General features: G+C 41.0%; 1 protein-coding gene across 1 annotated transcript in view; it reads right to left on the bottom strand.

The window, feature by feature from the left end:
• PCP4 (Purkinje cell protein 4) overlaps positions 1–9,135 on the bottom strand; it is a 67,902-nt gene extending 58,767 nt beyond the window's left edge. The window contains exon 1 of the mRNA XM_053386762.1: positions 8,945–9,135. Coding sequence (XP_053242737.1) covers positions 8,945–8,987 — 43 coding nt within the window. The 5' untranslated portion in view covers positions 8,988–9,135. The remainder of the gene's footprint in view (positions 1–8,944) is intronic.
• Positions 9,136–19,641: the final 10,506 nt, after the last annotated feature.

Here is a 19,641-nt window from a genome sequence, read left to right as displayed (position 1 = left end):
CAACTTTTCCAAAGTCCCCCTTCAACAAAATAGGCAACAGTTTCAAGTCCAAAGAAGCCCTTCAACAAGTATCTCCCTTGCAGAGTTAACTGTCAAAAAGTTACATTGTCCATAAATAGTGCAACTCTCAGTACAGCAGTTCTAATAATCCTGGCAATCCGTTCCCAAGGATTAAGTGGTGGTCTTTATTCCCTTTTCTCTCCTTCTTTTCTTTTTTTGCAGGCAAAAAATTACTTTCCTCTCTTCCCTCCCCTCTCCTGCAATTCAGGGAGGGAATTCTTTTGTTTTGACGTTCGGATTTGAGACTTTTAAACGCGATTCTCCAGGTCTTAGCTTAAACAGTCTTTGCTTTGATCTGTATACAGAAAGCGGAAGGGGGACTTCCTGTTTACGCCTTCCCGCTTCAGTGCCAAATTAGTCCCTTTTTTTCCTTTAATCCCCAATCTTTAAGCTTCACCTACTCACGGGTAGTTGTTTAGTAGCCAAATTGTCACAGGAAAAAGGTCAGCGCTCTCCGGCAACAGCTGCGCGGCTTCACTCCACGGAAAGAGCAATTGACTCTCAGCACCGCGCCACACTCCCCCGTTACGCTCCGGAGCCCCTCGCGGGGTTCCCTCACGAATTGGGGAGGCGCTGAAGGTGCCCGCCGAGTCCCACGTCACAGGCTTCACCCACCTGTGATTTCCAAAAGGGTCCCCGCTTCGCCGTAGTGGCAAGACCCAATTTCCGCGGAGCTACTCCCTCCAGACTAGAGGGAATCCGCCATTGCCGATGGCGCCGCCTCCGGAAGTCTCGCTGAGTTGTGAGAACTTAGAGCCACAGTGTGCACCCAAGTTCTGTTTCCTTGGAATGAGGTCTGTTGACACTTGTGGTGTTTTTGTCATATATAGTTTTATTTACATTGCTAAACTCCAAGAAATGTCCCATATTCACATATGGTTAGAATTGTGCTGTTTTTAATTATTCAGTCTTTTCTCCCTTGCTGTCCCTTATCCCTGGAAGGGACTCATTTCATTTTTCATTTTTATAGTGCCTTTTTGTATTACTGTACTACTCATTGTGGTTTACCATCCAGAGAAATGTCAAAAAACACAACCAAAATCACATTTGTTTCCCTACAGCAATTCAAAATCTAATTAAAAGCAAAGTAAGAAATTCAAGAGTGCGTTTCACATACTACAAGATAATTACACCCCCCTCAATTACAAGAAATTAAGAATTAGAAACAACCAAAACATCAACATCTATTTAAAAGACACAATACACAAATTACCAGATGCAAAAAGAACAACTGAGAGGTAGATCACAGTGGAATAGCCATGCCACTCAAAACCATTCGCATTCTGAGAACATGGCACCATTCATTCCATGGATACCAGGCCAAGATGATGTTGAGTTAGCATTGTAGATATTGGGGCCAGAGCATCCGTTTCCCCAGGCTCTTTCCCCAGGCACTCCACCACAGAGGTAAAAGGTAAAAGTAAAGGACCCCTGGACAGTTAAATCCAGTCAAAGGTGGCTATGGGGTGTGGTGCTCATCTCACTTCAGGCTGAGGGAGCCGGCGTTTGTCCACAGACAGCTTTCTGGGTCATGTGATAGCATGACTAAACTGCTTTTGGCCGTGACGGAAACCAGAGTGCACAGAAACGCCATTTACCTTCCTGCCTCAGCAGTACCTATTTTACCTATTTGCACTGGTATGCTTTCAAACTGCTAGATTGGCAGTAGCTGGAACAAAGCAATGGGAGCACATCCCGTTAGGCAGATTCGAACCCTGACCTTCTGATTGGCAAGCCTAAGAGGCTCAGTGGTTTAGACCACAACGCCACCTGCCGCATAGAACACCTGCATGATACCCCATATTTCTCTTCCTCCAAATCTGCCTTCAAAACCACCTAATTGTGAAGCCTTTGACATAAAACTTTAGTCATCCACTGTGCTTCCTCTCTCTTTGTCAAATTCTAGACTGTAATATTTTTCTTTTACTCTTCAAAGTCTCATTCATGTTGACAGTGCTACATAGTGATGTATATATATAGAGAGAGAGAGAGATGATATAGATATAGATATAGATATAGATATAGATATAGATATAGATATAGATATAGATATAGATATAGATATATTTCTACAAATTAGTTAAGGAGGAAAAATATTAGTTTTAGAAGAATAACACTACTGTTAAGCAGGTTTACAAATTGCCCACAAATTTTATGTAAGACTGTAATAAAAACATATACTTCTGGATTGTTAAAGATGTTGTGCAGACTGATTAACTCTCCTGAATGACAATGTTAAATTAGACAGTCATTTAAATGTTAATTCCAACTCTCCCGTAGATATAAAGGCAATTAAATTGTACACAAGTCAGTAAGTAGTCTATAATTGGAAGTTGACAGAGTATAAATTAAAGTATTATTGGAAATGGAAAAGCACATTAATTGAATTGATGATATGAAAACTGAGTCAAATAGTATCCTGTTTGGTTCAGGGCCAGTTTCCTTGACCATTTAAGAGAGCTGTCATGTGGTGCAGTTCTTGCTGGGCTATACCACTTCAAACGGAACTGTGAATATTAAAAACTCCTGCTTATATAAAATCAGTAATACGTTAGGAAATGTCTGGAGCACACCCATCCCCCATCAGGGCACATGATTGGTAGTTTAGTTCATTATTGGCAAAGCACTTGATTACATCAAGAATCACATGCACCACTCCTGCTAAATAGCTAGCTAGGCATTTCCTACACACACACACACACACACAGAGAGAGAGAGAGAGAGAGAGAGAGAGAGAGAGAGAGAGAAGCCTTAGGAAATACCTTCCATGACTGTAATTCTTTTAAGCAAAACATGATACAAAGATGCTTGCTGTATTTATTAAGAGAACAAGCAGCGTGCACAAATTGCTTCTGCAAAATTAAGTTTTCCCAGGTACAATGGTTTTTTACGATGCATGAAATCTGGACAGAAAATAAACTAAACAAAGTGACCACATTTTGTATCAGATTATATGTGCAGAGACGAAATAATTGAATGGTCTGCTATTGCATTTTCCTGCCCAGTCATAAAAACTAGCTCAGTCTTAAACATAATTCTAAATTGAGGGGAGGGGAACAAAAAATAAAAACTTCAGAGAGAGTGAGAGGGATTTGAGAAAATTAGTTTCCAGGAAAAGGAGCAGGATGGGATGGGGGTTAGCATAGATATATTTTTCAAAAACAGCCTTAATTATACTGTGTATGTTGTAATTACAGGCTTTAATTTGTTCCTTGAAAGTAAGGGATTTAGCAAAGTAATTGGGCAGCCACATTTATCTGTTAATTTGCTTGAATAAAATTTAATGATTCAGAAATAAAAATACAGTTTCAGGAGCAGAAAGCACTTAAATGCAAACTCCACTTGGCCACTCTGCCTCTTACTTGCAAATAAGATCCACTAAATTCAATTGGGCTTACACACAGACAAACATGCATAGGAATACAGTCTCAGAAATATTTCCTATGTAAGCCTGACTATGGAATCATTTACAGTGATACCTCGTGTTACAAACACCTCAGGTTACAAACGCTTCACGTTACAAACTCCACTAACCTGGAAGAGTTACCTCGAGTTGAGAACTTTGCCCCAGAATGAGAACGGAAATCGTGTGCCGGTGGCACAGCGGCAGGCAGCAGAGGCCCCCATTAGCGAAAGCACGCCTCTAATTGTGGTTGTGTTGGTGTGTGTGTGTGGGGGGGGGGGGTGGGTACGAATTATTCGTAACTAGATGTACCACTGGTATATAGCTACCTCAGAATTTCCTACTATGTGGTATAGTAGCAGTGGGGAACCCCAAAAAACAATAGGCTACATGCATGTCATACATTTAAAGCACATGACTTCCCCCAAAGAATCCTGGGAACTGTGGTTTGTTAAGGGTGCTAAGAATTATAGCTCTGAGAGGGGTCAACTACAGTTCCCAGAATCTTTGGGAAGTGTACTTTAAATGTGTGGTTTGTACACAACCACATTTCCTCGCAGAAAGCCATCTGATGGGCACCTGGCAGTGGTGGGCAAGGCCAGAGGCAAAAGTGGATGGAATAACAGATATACCTCTTACCTTTCTACCTAGGCTATATTCCAGCTATAGAAAAGCCAGAGCTATCTATGCATACATGCCTCTTTGCATCCAGAGGCCGTATCACACTTCAAGGGCACATTTGAGCCAGGGAAATACACTCAAGAAGAGCATGGGCAGGACTGGAAAAAGAGGTGTGTGACCTGAGGAGATTCCTAAGGGCCAGATAGAAACTGGTATTTTTGGAGAGTCCCATGATTAAAAAAAGAAAAGAACTATCATATAGAATTGGGGGAAGAGGAGACTCACTCTGAAACTCAAGTCTCCAGGTTGGCATAGCGATTTGCCTCTCCTGTGTGCACACACACCTTCAACCCTGACTTGGCATGAACAGCAGGGCTGCAGATTCAGTATGGATCATGTTGTGCATCCCTTGGGTTGATGGAAGATGTTTGATGGCTATTTGGATTGTGGCCACAGACCAGGGTGCGCTGCTTTGCAACGTCCTTTTGGTGTAGTAGTGCTTCCTGCAGAAAACTGCTTGTCAGGAAAAGATTCCGTGGCACTTACCCATGGCAGCTAACTTTTTAATTAAAAGGTAATGAGACATATTAATTATCAGTTAACCATTTTCAATCTCCATGCCGACAAGGGAATTAACAGCTTCAAGGAAATCCTCCGCCATTATTTCTTTAAACTCTGAAAGGCTGAAGCTTAAAAGTACACCCTTTCCCCCAGCTCTCCCTGACTAACACTAGGAAAAGTCAAGGCAGAGAATAAACTCTTTGCTCTCATATATATATATATATATATATATATATATATATATATATATATATGGTGTTATTCTGGATTTCTAAAGCAAAGTATCCTGTAAACAAGTATAAATATGCATGCATATAAAAAAAGCATGCATATTTTAAGGCCTTAGAAAAATATGAGCCCTCATTAGATTATATTTAAGGAGGACTAGAACCTTGTGGGAAGTGAGAGCTGGACCATAAAGAAGGCTGATCGCCGAAGAATGGATGCTTTTGAATTATGGTGCTGGAGGAGACTCTTGAGAGTCTCATGGAGTGCAAGAAGATCAAACCGATCCATTCTGAAGGAAATAAGCCCTGAGTGCTCACTGGAAAGACTGATCCTGCAGCTGAGGCTCCAGTACTTTGGCCACCTCATGAGAAGAGAAGACTCCCTGGAAAAGACCCTGATGTTGGGAAAGATTGAGGGCACAAGGAGAAGGGGACGACAGAGGACGAGATGGTTGGACAGTGTTCTCAAAGCTAAGAACATGCGTTTGACCAAGCTGTGGGAGGCAGTGGAAGACAGGAGTGCCTGGCTGTCGGACACGACTGAATGACTAAACAACAACAAGAACCTTGTGATTGCCCCCTATTGAGCACATAGTAATAGGAAAGCTGCCTTTTACTGAGTCAGACTCTTGGTCCATCTAGCTCAGTATTGTCTACATTGACTGGCAGTGGCTTCTTTGGGGTTTCAGGCAAGACTCTCTCTCCCAACCCAACCTGGAAATGCCATGGGTTGAACGTAGGACCTTCTGCATACAAGGCATATACCTTGCCCCAGTGCTATGGAGCTTCCCTGTGTCAGCATGTATGGAACTAAGGAGAAGGGGCTTCAATTGGAAGATGAGAATATATTGGAAGCAAAGGATACAACTAAGATTATCCAATTAAAATCTACAGAACTACTGTCAGGGGGTCCCTCCCATTTAGTCTGGATTTACCATTTTCATAGAAAATCCAATATGTCAAAAAAGAAAAACCTGTGGAAATGTTAAATCTGGATGAAATTTAGGGGGGTGAGAGTGGTGTTTTGATGGAGGTGATGCTGTGCAGATGTTGCAATAAATTGGCATGCATGAGCTGCTCAAGTTCCACAATAAACTGCCGTGTGGAAGCACCCCAGGACTGACAATAGATCCCTGCTGCTTTAATATTATGTGCCATCCCTGGCAAAAAGATGAAGCCAGCTCCACATTCTTCTCCACTTCCATCCCACACAACATCTGTTGCCCTCAGTACATCGCAGCAAGGCTTCCTCTGATATAGTACCCAGGCTATGGTTCCCAGAATTACTGGTGCAGTACATGTTATATTCAGTAATGTTATATACTAACATTTATTTCAAAGTTCGTATTTGACCTTAAGAAACAAGCAAGCAAACAAAAAAACTCCACATGACTGGGGGTGGGAGGCTGTAACAAACAAGTAAGGGCTCTCAGCTGAGAGACACCCCTTTAATAATCAACCACTTCTGTGTTCTTCCTAACTTTGAAACCAGATATTTAAGAGTAGCAGGATCTCCTGTTTTATATAGTTTGAATAGGAATGCACATTGTATGACCCAACCTTCCCCAACCTGGTGCCCCATAGATGTTTTGGAGTACAGTTTCCATCAGGTCTAACTAGCATGCCATGCTGCCTGGGGCTGATGGGAGTTGTGGTCCAAAGTATCTGGAGGGCACCGAGTTGGGGAACACTGGTGTGACTAATAACTAGGGCTATGTGTGTGCTATACATTATTATATTTGGATTTGGATCACGAATTATAATGTTTACTCTGTGTATGTATATGTGTCTGTTTATTTCAATGGACATCTTCCAAGCGTCCAAAGGTCAGTGAAATTTAATCTCAGGCTCTCTTGAATATTTACGGTCTTGCCCCTTTATATTTAAAGTTTCAAGAGTTCAATCTTTAATGATGTTATGTAATAGTGTGTAGATGACATCACCTGATAATCAATATGAGTGTTGAGTAACATACCGTTAACTCACAGAAGACTAGCAACTTGTTTACTTCTTTGCTGCCAGAGCATCCTGCTGTGAAAAATGGGAACCACCTGTATTATTTTACTCTTTCTCGGTGTGCTTCAGAGATATAGCATAACATAGTTATGCAGAATACCACCACAGGAGTAATGTGATTCTGGGCAGTACACACATGATTTTCAACAATCCACCTGCTGCTTTTGGCAATGATCCTTGTGCAATGGCATCTCCATTGACTTCAAAGGAGGCCACCGATCTGGGCACATATTCCTTTTTTCATGTGAATTTGTTTTCCCCCTCCTTTATATAATAGGGTGGGGGTCCCTCCACCTCCAGGAGCTTTGATTCCCAAACACTGCCTATGGGAAGAGAAATGTTTCATTGCCTATTGGTGTTTTTCTTCTCCTTTACCTGGATCACTGCTGGATCCATTTCTTGGGTTTAAGTTTAAGCAGCCTGTTCAGAAGAAACATGACTCAGAGAAAAGCATGAAATTTGGACTGTTCAGGGAAATGCTCTGTCTGGGGGCCTGAAAACAGCATTTTTCATCAAAAACTATCACAAGGAAATCCAACAACATAATTAAATGACATTGTCTATAAAACAATAAAAGAGATTAAATGTCAAAATCCACAGAATAGATTTCCATGATCAAATATTCTCTATTTGGGAGGGTGTCCTTCTCTATCTTTGTAAAATGCTGTTCTACTAGGCTGGAAATGCCAGTTGTAACCTGGGGGGAGGCCTTGGTGGCTAAGGTCATGAAACTGAAAGAATGATAACCAATTTTATGACTTTAAATTATAGATTATACCAACTGACCTTTCAGTCAGCTCTTGGAACCCACATAAAATTTAACAGCTAGCAGGGGGGGAATATTAGAAAACAAAGAAACTCTAGCAGCTTCCAGCCATTTGAGAAGTGTCTTTCTGAGGCAACAGGCAACATCACAAAAAGTGAGGTGAAAGAGCCATTGTTCTGGGCCCAGGAAACTATGTTTCCTTCCATCACAGAAGAAGACAAGTCTGCATATAATATGCATATCCTTCATGTAATTATGAAAATTTCTGTCCTCTTTTACATGTAGGGCAGAGCACAAAAGGAAACCAGTGGCCAACACACATAAAATGTCTGACAGGCAGCATGGGAACAGGTGAAGGTTTTCCCGCAATTGTCTTTCCATACTAGAAAAGGTTTAACCTGTTGAACTGCTTTGAGATTTTCCCCCTTAAAAGCAGTATAGAAATTAATAATAATAATAATAATAATAATAATAATAATAATAATAGCTGCCACATAGCTGTTTAGGTACAAGCGCCCCATTTTCCACCAATGCCAACGCTAGACCATGCAAAGAATTCAAGTTTTGTACCTATATTGTAAAGCCATTTTGTAACAGTAAGCCTTTGACCTTTCAGTTTATCTTAGACTGGGAATTCTACATTCAGTGCAAGACCAGATATGGTGTTTCAGGTATTTCAGATGGGATGTGTGTGTGTTTGTGTATGAGAGAGAGGGAGGGAGGGAGGGAGGGAGGGAGGGAGGGAGGGAGGGAGGGAGATCTGACCAGATCCACATATACAAAATAGGTCAGTGTCTATATGCTTCTTGACACATGTACCAATGAAAGAAGAGTGGCAGATGAAAATTATGGACTTTGTGGAACTGGCAAAGCTGACAGGAAAAATCTGGAACCAGCATGATCAAGTATTCCAAAAAGACTGGACTAAATTTATATGATATTTGAAAGAACATTGTAAGCAATTAACATCACTAGTAGGGTTGTCTGAAGACTTGTAATGAGAAACTTTCTTCCTTTTTATATTTATTTAACTTTTGAGGAACTTTTTAATGAGTTTAATTAGAATTGGAAAATGTATAAAATACTATGATATAAAGGTTAATTTTGAAAGCCATGAGGCAGGAGGGAAGGAAGTCAATAGGCTCTAAAGAGCCAGAGAGGTAAAGTGGATAATAATGATATGATTATATATTGTCAAATGGAAGATTAATTTTGTGTGTGTGTGTGTGTGTGTGTGTGTGCGCGCGCGCGCTTCTTGACACTCTAAAAGATTCATGAGAGAGGACTTACCCTTGGCGATGCCTTGCTGCTTCTGTTGCTTGTCTTTGTCCATTTCAGTGAGACACTAATGGTCACTTTGCCCAAACCCTGTAAGGCTCACATCAGTGAAAAAAAGAGTGGCAACACTGCTTCTGCTCCCTCTATGTGGGAGAAGTCATGTTGCCCCCTGCTGCTGCCACCTTCTTCAACAAGAGACTGATCCATTGTGTTGCCATACTGATGCTGCCCTCCTGAAGTAGAGAGTAGGCCATTGTGACCTCATGTTGATGCTGCCCATTGAAAGGAAAGCCGGCCATCTCCCACAGCTGTTATCAAGCTACTATAGGTCTTTCCTCATTCAACTTATTTGGCAAGACCAAATTCAGTGCAGGTGTGGTATTTCAGATGGCAGGGATAGGGTGGAAGATTTAAGATTAACAGCAGCCAAGGTTTAGTTGGCCATGCTTGGATAAATTCAAAAAGCAAACATAGCATTCTAAGAGCATATGCTGTGGTGGTTATTGATTTGTACCTCATAATATCTGCAGTAGTGCTATCAGCTCAGGTCAAACAGCCACCCTTTTCTCTTTTTGGGGTAGAGGGTTGGCAAAATGGACTTGAGCCTTTAATATGACTATTCGCATATCAAGTGTTTCTACCAACAAGAACACCCGCATCCCTCAAATCCCCTCTAGGTGGGAAAGCTGTTAATCACCACTTCTCCCACATTGCTGCTACAATGTGCCATCCCTCCCTCAAGAGCATTCTGCACTGCCACCACCCCCCTCAAACACATCAACAGCACTGGGCTGTGTCACAAGTCTTGTCATTCTGATTCAAAAGTGCCTATATCTATATAGGCCCACACACAGCCCTCAAAATCTGAAAACTGCACCTCTGCTTAAGAAGCCTAAGATTTGTTGATGTGATAACAGCTTGTGAACATCTTCATCAGAAATATGTTTTCGATCCTTTCATATAAATAAATATTGTTAGCATCCATCTGTCTTGAGAGACAATGGAGTGCACCTCTGGGGTGAAGTCAAACTGCTGTGCTAGCAGCACTAAAGTGACCTCCCCAGGGTGCAAGGCTAGGCAGTATGCATGTAGGTCCTGGGCAGCTGTGCTGTTAATTCCCTTTATTTTTGCCAGGGCTCCTAAAGATCATAGGCAGGTTTTCTTTGTTTGTTTGTTTTTTCATTTATAGCCCACCCTTTCTCCAAGGAACTCAAGGTTGCATACATGATTCTTCCCCTTCCCATTTTATCCTCACCACCCTGCTTGTGAAGGAGGGTAGGAGACTGAGAGTGGCCCACGGTCACCCAATGAGCTTCAGTGCTGGGTGGGGATTTGAACCCTGGTCTCCCAACACTCTAGCTACACTTATGAGAAAGCCGCTAAGAGCAGGAAAAGGTTAAGTGGGCAAGCCATGAGCTGTCCTACTCTTTCAGCTGCTGCTATTCTAGCTACACTATAATAAAAGAACTGGTGTCAAGCAAGAGGTGAAAGTATGTATGGTTTGTTAAGCAATCCTATTAAGCTATTGAGTTAGCTAATAACAAACAGATGGACATCACTGTAATGCAACACTGATAACTGTAGCCCATTGGGTTTTCGGTTTCTGTTGCAGAATGTCTCTTTAATATCAGAAGCAAAATGAGATCCTTAATGCCACCTTTCTCTGGTAAAGGAACCACTCTAGCTAGACCCTTAAGGGACATCAAACCTATTAACTATAAATTTGCTGACCACATAATATGGCAAGATTGGTGTTGGTCCTATCAGGGTTCTTTGAAAGGTCTTCATTAATTATTTCTGATTCAGTTAATTGTGGTGGGTAATTGAAGAGCATGTGTTACACAGGGCAAAAGTTGTTGGCAGGTTTACAAAGAAGGGCAAGTGGCATAGATTTCATTACAGATATCTATTATTTCTACATCGTCCTGCAATTCCACATAGCACATTTTTGAAACTAGTGTACTTTGCCCCCAAAAAAACAACCTAGAAAGAATCATATCAGCATAATCAGCATGTTTACTCAAGCTTCATTTCGTTCAATTGGTTTTACTCCTAGAAAAAATGCAATTACCATTGTAACCTAATTCCTATGTATAGCTGTAGTTATTTGGCTTGATGCTTGATGCCTTATGGCCACAAAGTCCGCCTAGGAATTTCCCTGAGTCCTTTCTATCCAGTGTTGAGATATGGAAATGAGATGATCACTAGAGGGTTTGCAGCCTAGAACTGCAACTATATAGTAGCATGCTCTGGAGAGTGGGAAGCCTAAACCATGGACAAATCTGTCAATTTTGGTTTCTCTCAGTTACTCATTTTCCCAGTCTTAAGCTCAATTCTCCAAATTTCCACCACAGCTTGCAATTTTTTAAAAAGTCCTCATGGAAATACATCAGCATTTCCACGCAAATGTCTACTAATATATACATATCTGTATGTAATTTTGCCTAATTATACACATTTGTGAAAAGCATATTCTTTCTAATATACTTTTTTTGGGTTATTTTTGCTTATATTTAACTTTTGATGCACACTTTCCCATTGTATATGCATTTTTGTAAACATTACCTTACTGGCAAACCACCTTGCAAAAAACTGGAGAAGTGCAGAATTTGAAAGTTGGCAGTGTTTTGGTTCGCAAATAAGGTAGGTTTGCCCTTAAAAGAGAATTTAATCAAATTTCTCACCCATCCCAATATAGCCCTCTGATCACACTTCGTTGTCCCACCACCACTCCCCAGGCTCTGAGCCTTGTTCCCTTGGTGGTTCCCCAGCTGGTTCCTCTCACCATTCCTCTGCTCCCAACCAGTCCATGACATGGACCTCTTCAATCCTCTTTCCTTTTCTGCTGATTTAAAAGATAACTGATGTGTGGTCATGCAGTGGTCCTTACTGCAGAATGGGCCTAGCACAACAAGCGATCACGTTCTCCATCTGAACTGGAGAATTACCTGAAGGTACCTAGAGAATTACCTGAAGGTACCTTAAGGACAAACACTCTTGGCTAGTGGAGCTGCAGATCAATCTCTGGAGCTCAAAGCTAATTTAAAATTTCCTGGAGTCATAGAAATTCTTTTGGATATGAGCAACCGTGGCAGAAACAAAGAGAGATGCAACTGGATAATTATTTTATTTTTATTTATTTTTTAAATGTTGCTGAAAGCCTAATAGTTGAAAAATGTCCTGAGAAGAGATTTTGTTAAAAAATTAATTTCCTCATGCCTGAAAGAATCTGTTTGGCAATTCATCACAATCCGCTGTGTTGAGTGCAGACTTTATTGTGATTACTAATAAAAACCCTGGCCCAAAGCCCACTGAAGTAAACAGAAAGAACTCCAGATATTTTGAAAGGCTTTGAAGGCCAAGGGTTTTCTTTGAGTCCATTCCTTCAAAGTTCTTAATCAAATCAGAACATTGTGTTGCATTTTGCAATTCTGCATGGGGCTGAACCAAAACTGCTGCGTGTGTGTGTGCACCTTGGGCCTCCCCCCTCCATTCAGTTTTGGTAAAATGTTATCTCTGTTAGGGGTGTGCATTCTCTTTGAATGAACTCAAATCTAGGGTCACCATGTGCCCTGTTTTATGGCTATCAGCCCTCTTATTTGAAGGACTCTTGTACAGTAACAGAAATTGACGAAAACACAAATCAGGATAAGATTTGCTATAGCAAATAGAGGTCTGTGGTTTTGACACAAATTTAGGCTGCCTGTTCACCACGGATTTAAAGTGTGTGCGTGCGTGCGTGCGTACACACACACACACACACACACACACACACACTGGAACTTTACTTTTCCCCTGACAGAGCAATAGTTCACAGCGCCCTTAACTTATTCTTCTTCTTTGACACCCTTAACAAACTACAGTTCCAAGGGCTCTTGGCAAGGGGAATGAAATTGCCCATTTCCTTTTTTCACAGCTCTAACTTTGTATGTGAGGTTTTTCCCCATTAATACCAATCTCTGGACATTTCTGCACCAATTGTCCAGCAAGGTGGTACCCAACACCTTCCAGTTTTTAGCAAATTACAAGCCTGGCAGATGCAATTTTTTAAAAAAGTTACCACTTCCATATGCGGTGCAGTGTTAGTTGCTCTTTCAAATATCAGTAACAGTGGGCACATCTGGGAATCTGATAAATGTACTGCAGATCTGGAAATAGTCATATTACTTTGAAAAGCTGCCCCTAGAATGTTGTAAACCTTTTGCACGACCCATGTGTTATACCACACTCCCCCCTGTCAAGGGAAATTCCATGGGCTGCGGAAATTCTTTTAGTCATTCTAGTAAAGATGTGGGGAGGAAGGTTTCAGTAGAAACCTTCAGACAACTTTTGAAGCCCCCTCATCCATCCACCCACCCCACCCCTGAAATTACAGGCCAAAGCAATACCACTAATCCCAACTGCTCTGTGACCAAACTTTCATGGATTTGACACTTAAATTTTATCTTTTCTGAAGCTATGTTCCCAACACCATGAAGCCAGCAGGTTCTTCCAAAGATAATTGTGCTTTCATCCACACTTCCTGATAGTGGCCAGTTTTTAAAATTTGAATAATAATCAAGAAGAAGTTCATTGTGATATTGATTTATCTGGATACCAGGGTCCCAACATCTACTATTGGAAGATAATTTGCAGGACAAAATTCCTTTTTGGGAAGTATTGCCTACTGATGGGTATTTAAGTTTCTTTTGCTGTCTGAAGATGTGACTATCCTTTTGCTCCAACAGCATCCATAACAATTACTAATAGAAATAATGTATAGCCCCTGGCTGTGTCCTAGTAGGAAGGAACACTCTGTTCTTAAAATAAGTGAATGTAAAATACGAAGCGTAGTGTTACAAATTCCCCTGGTTCTTATGGAAAAGTGAAATCAATAAACACAATGTTGTGCTTAAATTGCTGAGGTGCTCGATACAATATGTGTTATTTTCCCTCATGGCCTTCACTCCAACATTATGAATTTTCTGCCTTGGCAGCTAACTCACTCCAGAGCAAGCAATGAGATTAACCTTTTAACTTCAAGGAATCAATTCAGCTGTAGCTGCAGTACCCTAAACCCTATCACATAGGGAACCAGATAGTATAACTAATATCAAGACAAGATGAATGCGTTCTACAAAACTTGCTATAAGAATTTTGCTTAAACTGTCAACTTTATCACTGGCAGTCCAGGGAGGTTTTTGCCCCATCACTCCATAAATATTGGAAATGAGGTATAGCTTGAGGCCTTGTCCTATAAAATGAGCAATTAAATATTTACTGTCAATATTGTGATTAGCAATCACCAGCAATGTTGAAATTGTACATCCATTAAGTTTAGCAGCTCACTCAAATTCAATGCTTCTTTCGGCTGTCAAGGTGGGGGGGGAACACCTCTGTGCAAAGCCATTGCTATTTTTAAACAGGTATGAGTCAGAGGATTCAGGGAAGGTAATCTTATTCTATGTGAAATACAAAATTGAAGAGAGAAAATTGAGGTAAGCTAATGCAGGACTGAAATCTTGTTATGGTTATGGGACATTTGTGTCTATGTGCTCTAGCTCATGAGTTAAAGCTTGTGGTTTAACAGTATTTCCCAGCAATCCTGTTTTTTTTCAGCAAAGGAGAGGGAAAAACAGTACAAAGCAACCACACCATAAAGTACATAAATACTCTTGCAAAAATTGTGATCAACAAAGCTGATAGGAGTCTTCCATATTGCATAGTAGCCCTGGGGACATCAATGCAGCACCCATACACCTGACAAGACTTTCACAGGTGCCTGCAGTGTCTCCTCCTCCTCCATCTTGTTTTCCTGTTGTAATTAGGCTTGAAAGAAGTCTTCCACTGTAACCAACAGAAGGCTTTTTTCCAAGTCTAATTAGGTTGGGAGATGTTTGAAGGGTTCACAGGCTATGAAACACTTGAAGCAATTAGGCTTGAAGCAAACCTTCTTGAAGAATTCTTTCAAGCCTAATAGCATTGGGGGAGGATCACTGCTGGGTGGGGTGAGGACACACAAACGCACAGTCTGGGAGCAAAAAACTATGCACCACACTAAGGCTTGAAAGCCGTCTTCTACTGTCTATAATAGAAAGCTTCTTTGAAGCCTATGTGTAATGGTGTGGTTGGGGGGGGGCATCACAATTGAGGATGGATAAATTGTTCCTGCCCCAGCTCTGACAACCCTTGCTGAAAATCCCCTCCATTAGACTTGGAAATTGGTCCTATAGAAGCCTATTGTGTGCCGGGGGGAGGGTGAGCTTCTGCAAAAGTGCAGCTTAAAATGTCCCCCCCCCCCAGCCTAATTGCTTGGGGGGGAGTGAGTGTGCATGTGTACACGCATGGCTCTGGTGTGTGCATTTTTGAGCGGTATATGCATATGTTCCCAAATGTGCCCATTGACCCCAAAAGGTTGGTGTCCCTGTAGCCCACCAGGAGCTCCTCTGAGATTGCAAAAATGCAGACCATAGTACAAGAATGGGAGATTACCAAGGCCCATAGTATAAATGCTTCATTAAAAAAACCTAATAGCAAATACAAGTACATCACTGTACATACAATGCAACAAGCAATCAGAGTTCCTGGAGTGTGTAACCAACTTATGCATGTGGTAAAAACACACTTGTACACACATACCATTTTAGAATTAGCAATAACTTCAGGCTAATTTAATACATTAAAGTGATGATTATCAGTAAGAGGCTACTGTACTCCATCCACCAGCAGTGGGTTGGTTTTGCTGGGATGGATAATACAGCTGGGAAGAAATCTGGCTTCTTCTGCAAGTCTCCTATGCAATGTCCGGTGACCATTTCAGGTGTCCCTCCAAAGTGCATCGGCTCAAAAGGCTACATTTTGTCTAGGAAGTTGGCCAGTAGGGACCTGGGAAACTAACAAGATACACCTGAACATTTCTCACTAACACCCTTTGTTGGCAAGGACAAGGAAGTGTGAAACCTGGCTCTAGGGCACTAGTGTAGGCCCTTCTGAAATAATCAAAAAGCATGCCCAACTTTCCTCTGGTTTCTAATCTAATCAAAGCAGTACTGTATCATCCATCAATTGGCTATGGAGAGCTCTGAGATTTTGAGGTCCCTCAAGACAAGAAATGCTTTAAACTGCAAACAAAGTCTAGAGCTTCTTTCATTAAGCAGGAACAGGACAACAAAGCTACAGAAATTGCCATTCCTGGATCACCCTATTCTTTTGTAAATCTTGGTAACTAAAGGATATAACTGCCTCAGAACTCCTGAGCTCAACAAGTCTCCCTAAGTCTTCCATAAGCTTGTTGATTTCTGTGAAGAAATGTAGATTAAAAGGTGGGGGGAAACTTGCTGCCCAGTTCTTTACTGAATTAGGCATAGGATTTCAATAAATCAGACAGCTTCCATGAATTAATCTTTCCCAGAACAATAGAAATTTACAAAATATAAAATAGCAGATTACTCCAGTGTTTCCCTCTCTTGAAAACATGCAGAAAGATACACACATGCAGCAGAAATTATGTACCGTATGTTTTATTTGTGTAATATGGCACCAACAGAGAATTGACTGGGTGGTGAAAAACCTCTTACATTCTATGCAAAGTCTTCAGAAGTCATTGAACAAGAGGGGGGAATTGTTTGTCACACAAAAAAAGTCTTCTGCACTTGGACATAAATTCAGCTTCTTGGAAACAAAAGCAATTAATTTCAATGAGTTTCACTCCCAAACAAATGCACTTAGGATCTTGTTTGTTTGTTTGTTTGTTTGTTTGTTTGTTTGTGTGGGTGGGTGAGAGAGAGAGAGACATTTCAAATGTGTTTTATTGATTTTTAAATGTTTCAATATATGTTTTTAATGAGCACCGAAGCAAGACAGCCACGCTTTATAAGTTAAATTTAAAAAGTGGAATCAAATACACATTTTCCCTTGGAGCAGCAGTTTGTAATATCTTGGGACTGCTGAGCTCCTGACACTTTATTAGAAATATAATTAGAAATATTAATAGCAAGCATTTAAGCTGACAAGCATCACAGCTCTGTATGAGGCAGATTCAAAACTGACTAACTATTGAGACATACGAATCTTCATGAACTGACTTCAGCTTTAGCTTAGGTGGTAATTTCATTTGTTCAGTCCTGTGATCTGGTAGATATCGCTGGATGTGCCTGATTTTATCTTGTTGCTACATCAGTTCTATCCACTTTGTGTGAGGAATAAAAGCTTCTGTGCTGAGATTAAAAAATGTCATTTTCCCGGTGTGGTAAATGCTTTTATTTTCAAAAAGTATCAACAGGATGAAATCTTCTATTGGATCAACCAATAGTTTGAAGGTGCTTTCACATTTGCTAGAGTTATTCATCACACGAAAGAAGTATTTAAAGGTGGAGGGAGTGTCACTCTTTTTATTCTAAGTGGCAGGTGTAGAAAAAGACAACAGGCAATGCCTCCTTAATTAAATTTCCTCTGTGAGTGGTACTTGATGGTTTTCAGATAAAACAAAGGAGAATGCAGATCTTGCAAAGTTGTCGAATCTTTGTGTTGATGCATCAAAATTCACCAAGAATAGGAAAGAAAGTGCTTTGGAAGATGCGGGACTCGAACAAAGACCAGAGAAAACGATTTCCTATACGTGTGTCACATTTCTGATTTTTCTTGGATTGATTGGGACAGCAGTAGTTCTTGAGGGCTGCACTCCATCATGACGTCCGTTATAAAAAACCTATAAACGGCACAGATAAAAGTATTTTGGTAAAACATTTTGAAATTATATCCATCTCAAGTAGCCTGATCCAGTTCTAGTTCACCATAGCTAAAGCTGCTATCCCAAAACATACTAGACAAGACTTATATTGTATCAGAATATTTTGATATGATTTTGTCAAATTTATAACAAAATAAAGTGGTCGGGTAAATGAAACCAAACCAACAGTTTCCCAGATAATCTTAAACTTGTTCTGACTCAAGACTCAAAATCCAAAGGAAGGAATCAACTTTCAATTCTCTTTCTTCCCCTTTCTTCCCATTTTTCTTCTTAACCATAAAAACGTAAACTATAAATGAAAATAAAATGCATGTTGGCCAAATAATAGATCAGGGACGCGACCAAGCTGAGGATCCCAACATGTAAACTGAAAACAAATTTTTCTAACCATCTGCAGCCTTTGTAATAAGCAAAGAACAGAAGCCAGGTAGATGATGAGAGAGCAAAGTATAATATTGGGCTGCTCATATCATAGCCTCAGGCACTACAGACTATAAAAGTGAAAACATATTAGTCATGAGTGAAATCCCTGTGAACAGAAAGGACCACAGACTGCCTTCAGCACATATGCAGCTTCAAAGTTACCCCAGATTTTGCTTTCATTAAAGAGCGGCATTTTAAGGTAACTATCTCCAAAATGCAAGAGCCATGGTAAACAACACTTTGCCTTACCTTGTTCATATGATAAAGTGCTTTTATGTTAAAAAGTAGGACCTGAAACCATAGAAAGGTCTACTTACTACATGAGAAGAAGCATGTGATTGCTCCATGTCCCTGACAGAGGCAGGGTGGTCCCTGTTGCCCAGCAGCAGGCTGTTAAAATTATCCAGCTATACCATGGTTTTGAAAGATGGCCCAATACCCCCTACCATTTCAGAACCAGCAGCTTCATTCATCCATTTGTCTTGAAGGATATAGCAAGAAATGAGTTGACTAAATACCAGCCAATATGTAAGGTTGGGTTGAGTGATTGACTGGACAAAGTAATGTGTCTCTTCATGTCTAGCATCACAACAGAAAGTTGCAAAGATGTAGAAGCAGCCCAGATGAAACTAAGCATGTGCAGCTAGGGCCACTCATCTCAAAACTTGGATGTGTGCAGCTGATCTTCAGACAGTTAGACAAGGATTTCAGCTACTGCAAGCATTCCATAATTCCTGTTATGACACCTATGAGATGCATGATATGGGCACATCTGTTATTAGGCACAGAGTTGTGAACTTTTAATTTGCCAGATGGCGGCTCCTCAGACACTGATGCTACAGCAGTGAGACAAACCAGAGATCCTATCAGTTGTTATGCACTTCAAATAAAAAAATAAGCTGGGGAAATTTCAGGGTAAGAAATTGTGTGTTTACGCATTTGTTATCTTTACTAACAGCCAGAGGTGCTGCTGATCAGTGATACGAGAGTTGCTTCTGCTTCACAACGTCTTGAAGTGAGAGTTTGTACAACTCCAAACATTTAATCTGGCTTTGTCATAGAAGATGGGACTCTTATACCATTAATACTTATGAAGTATTGGGGTACAGGTTCATACACTGAACACATACACACATGCAAATTTGTATGTATAGATACTTATTGGAAATTAAGGTGGTGATTTAGCCACTTGTTGACAAGCAAGATGGACTTGCTGTGAGCCCCGCTTCCCTCTTCTCTACTCACTGGGCCAGATGGAAGACTTTGACTGCTGCTTCTCTGAATCTCACCTTGTTGAGTTGTCCCAACAGTGGTTTCCGAAGCTGGTTTGTTAAGCCAAACCAGGTTTGTTAGGAACCACAATCTCTGGTCCAGATGACACAAAAAGCTGACTTTAAAGTAAAGTAAATTAAAAAATGTTCTCCACCTTGCTGCATCAGAGAAAGAGAAGGCAGCAGCGGAGTAGCCGATTAGGCGCCAGGTGCGGCGCGTGGGCCCTGGGCCCAGGGGTGGGGCCAGCCGCCCACAGGGCGGGGCCGGCCGGGGCAGAAAGCTCCAC

The sequence above is a fragment of the Podarcis raffonei genome, chromosome 4 (assembly GCF_027172205.1).
Source record: "Podarcis raffonei isolate rPodRaf1 chromosome 4, rPodRaf1.pri, whole genome shotgun sequence".
In the NCBI taxonomy this organism is placed as follows: Eukaryota; Metazoa; Chordata; class Lepidosauria; order Squamata; family Lacertidae; genus Podarcis; species Podarcis raffonei.
Note: the sequence above shows the minus strand (reverse complement) of the source record. Positions and strands in the feature narration are given on the sequence as shown.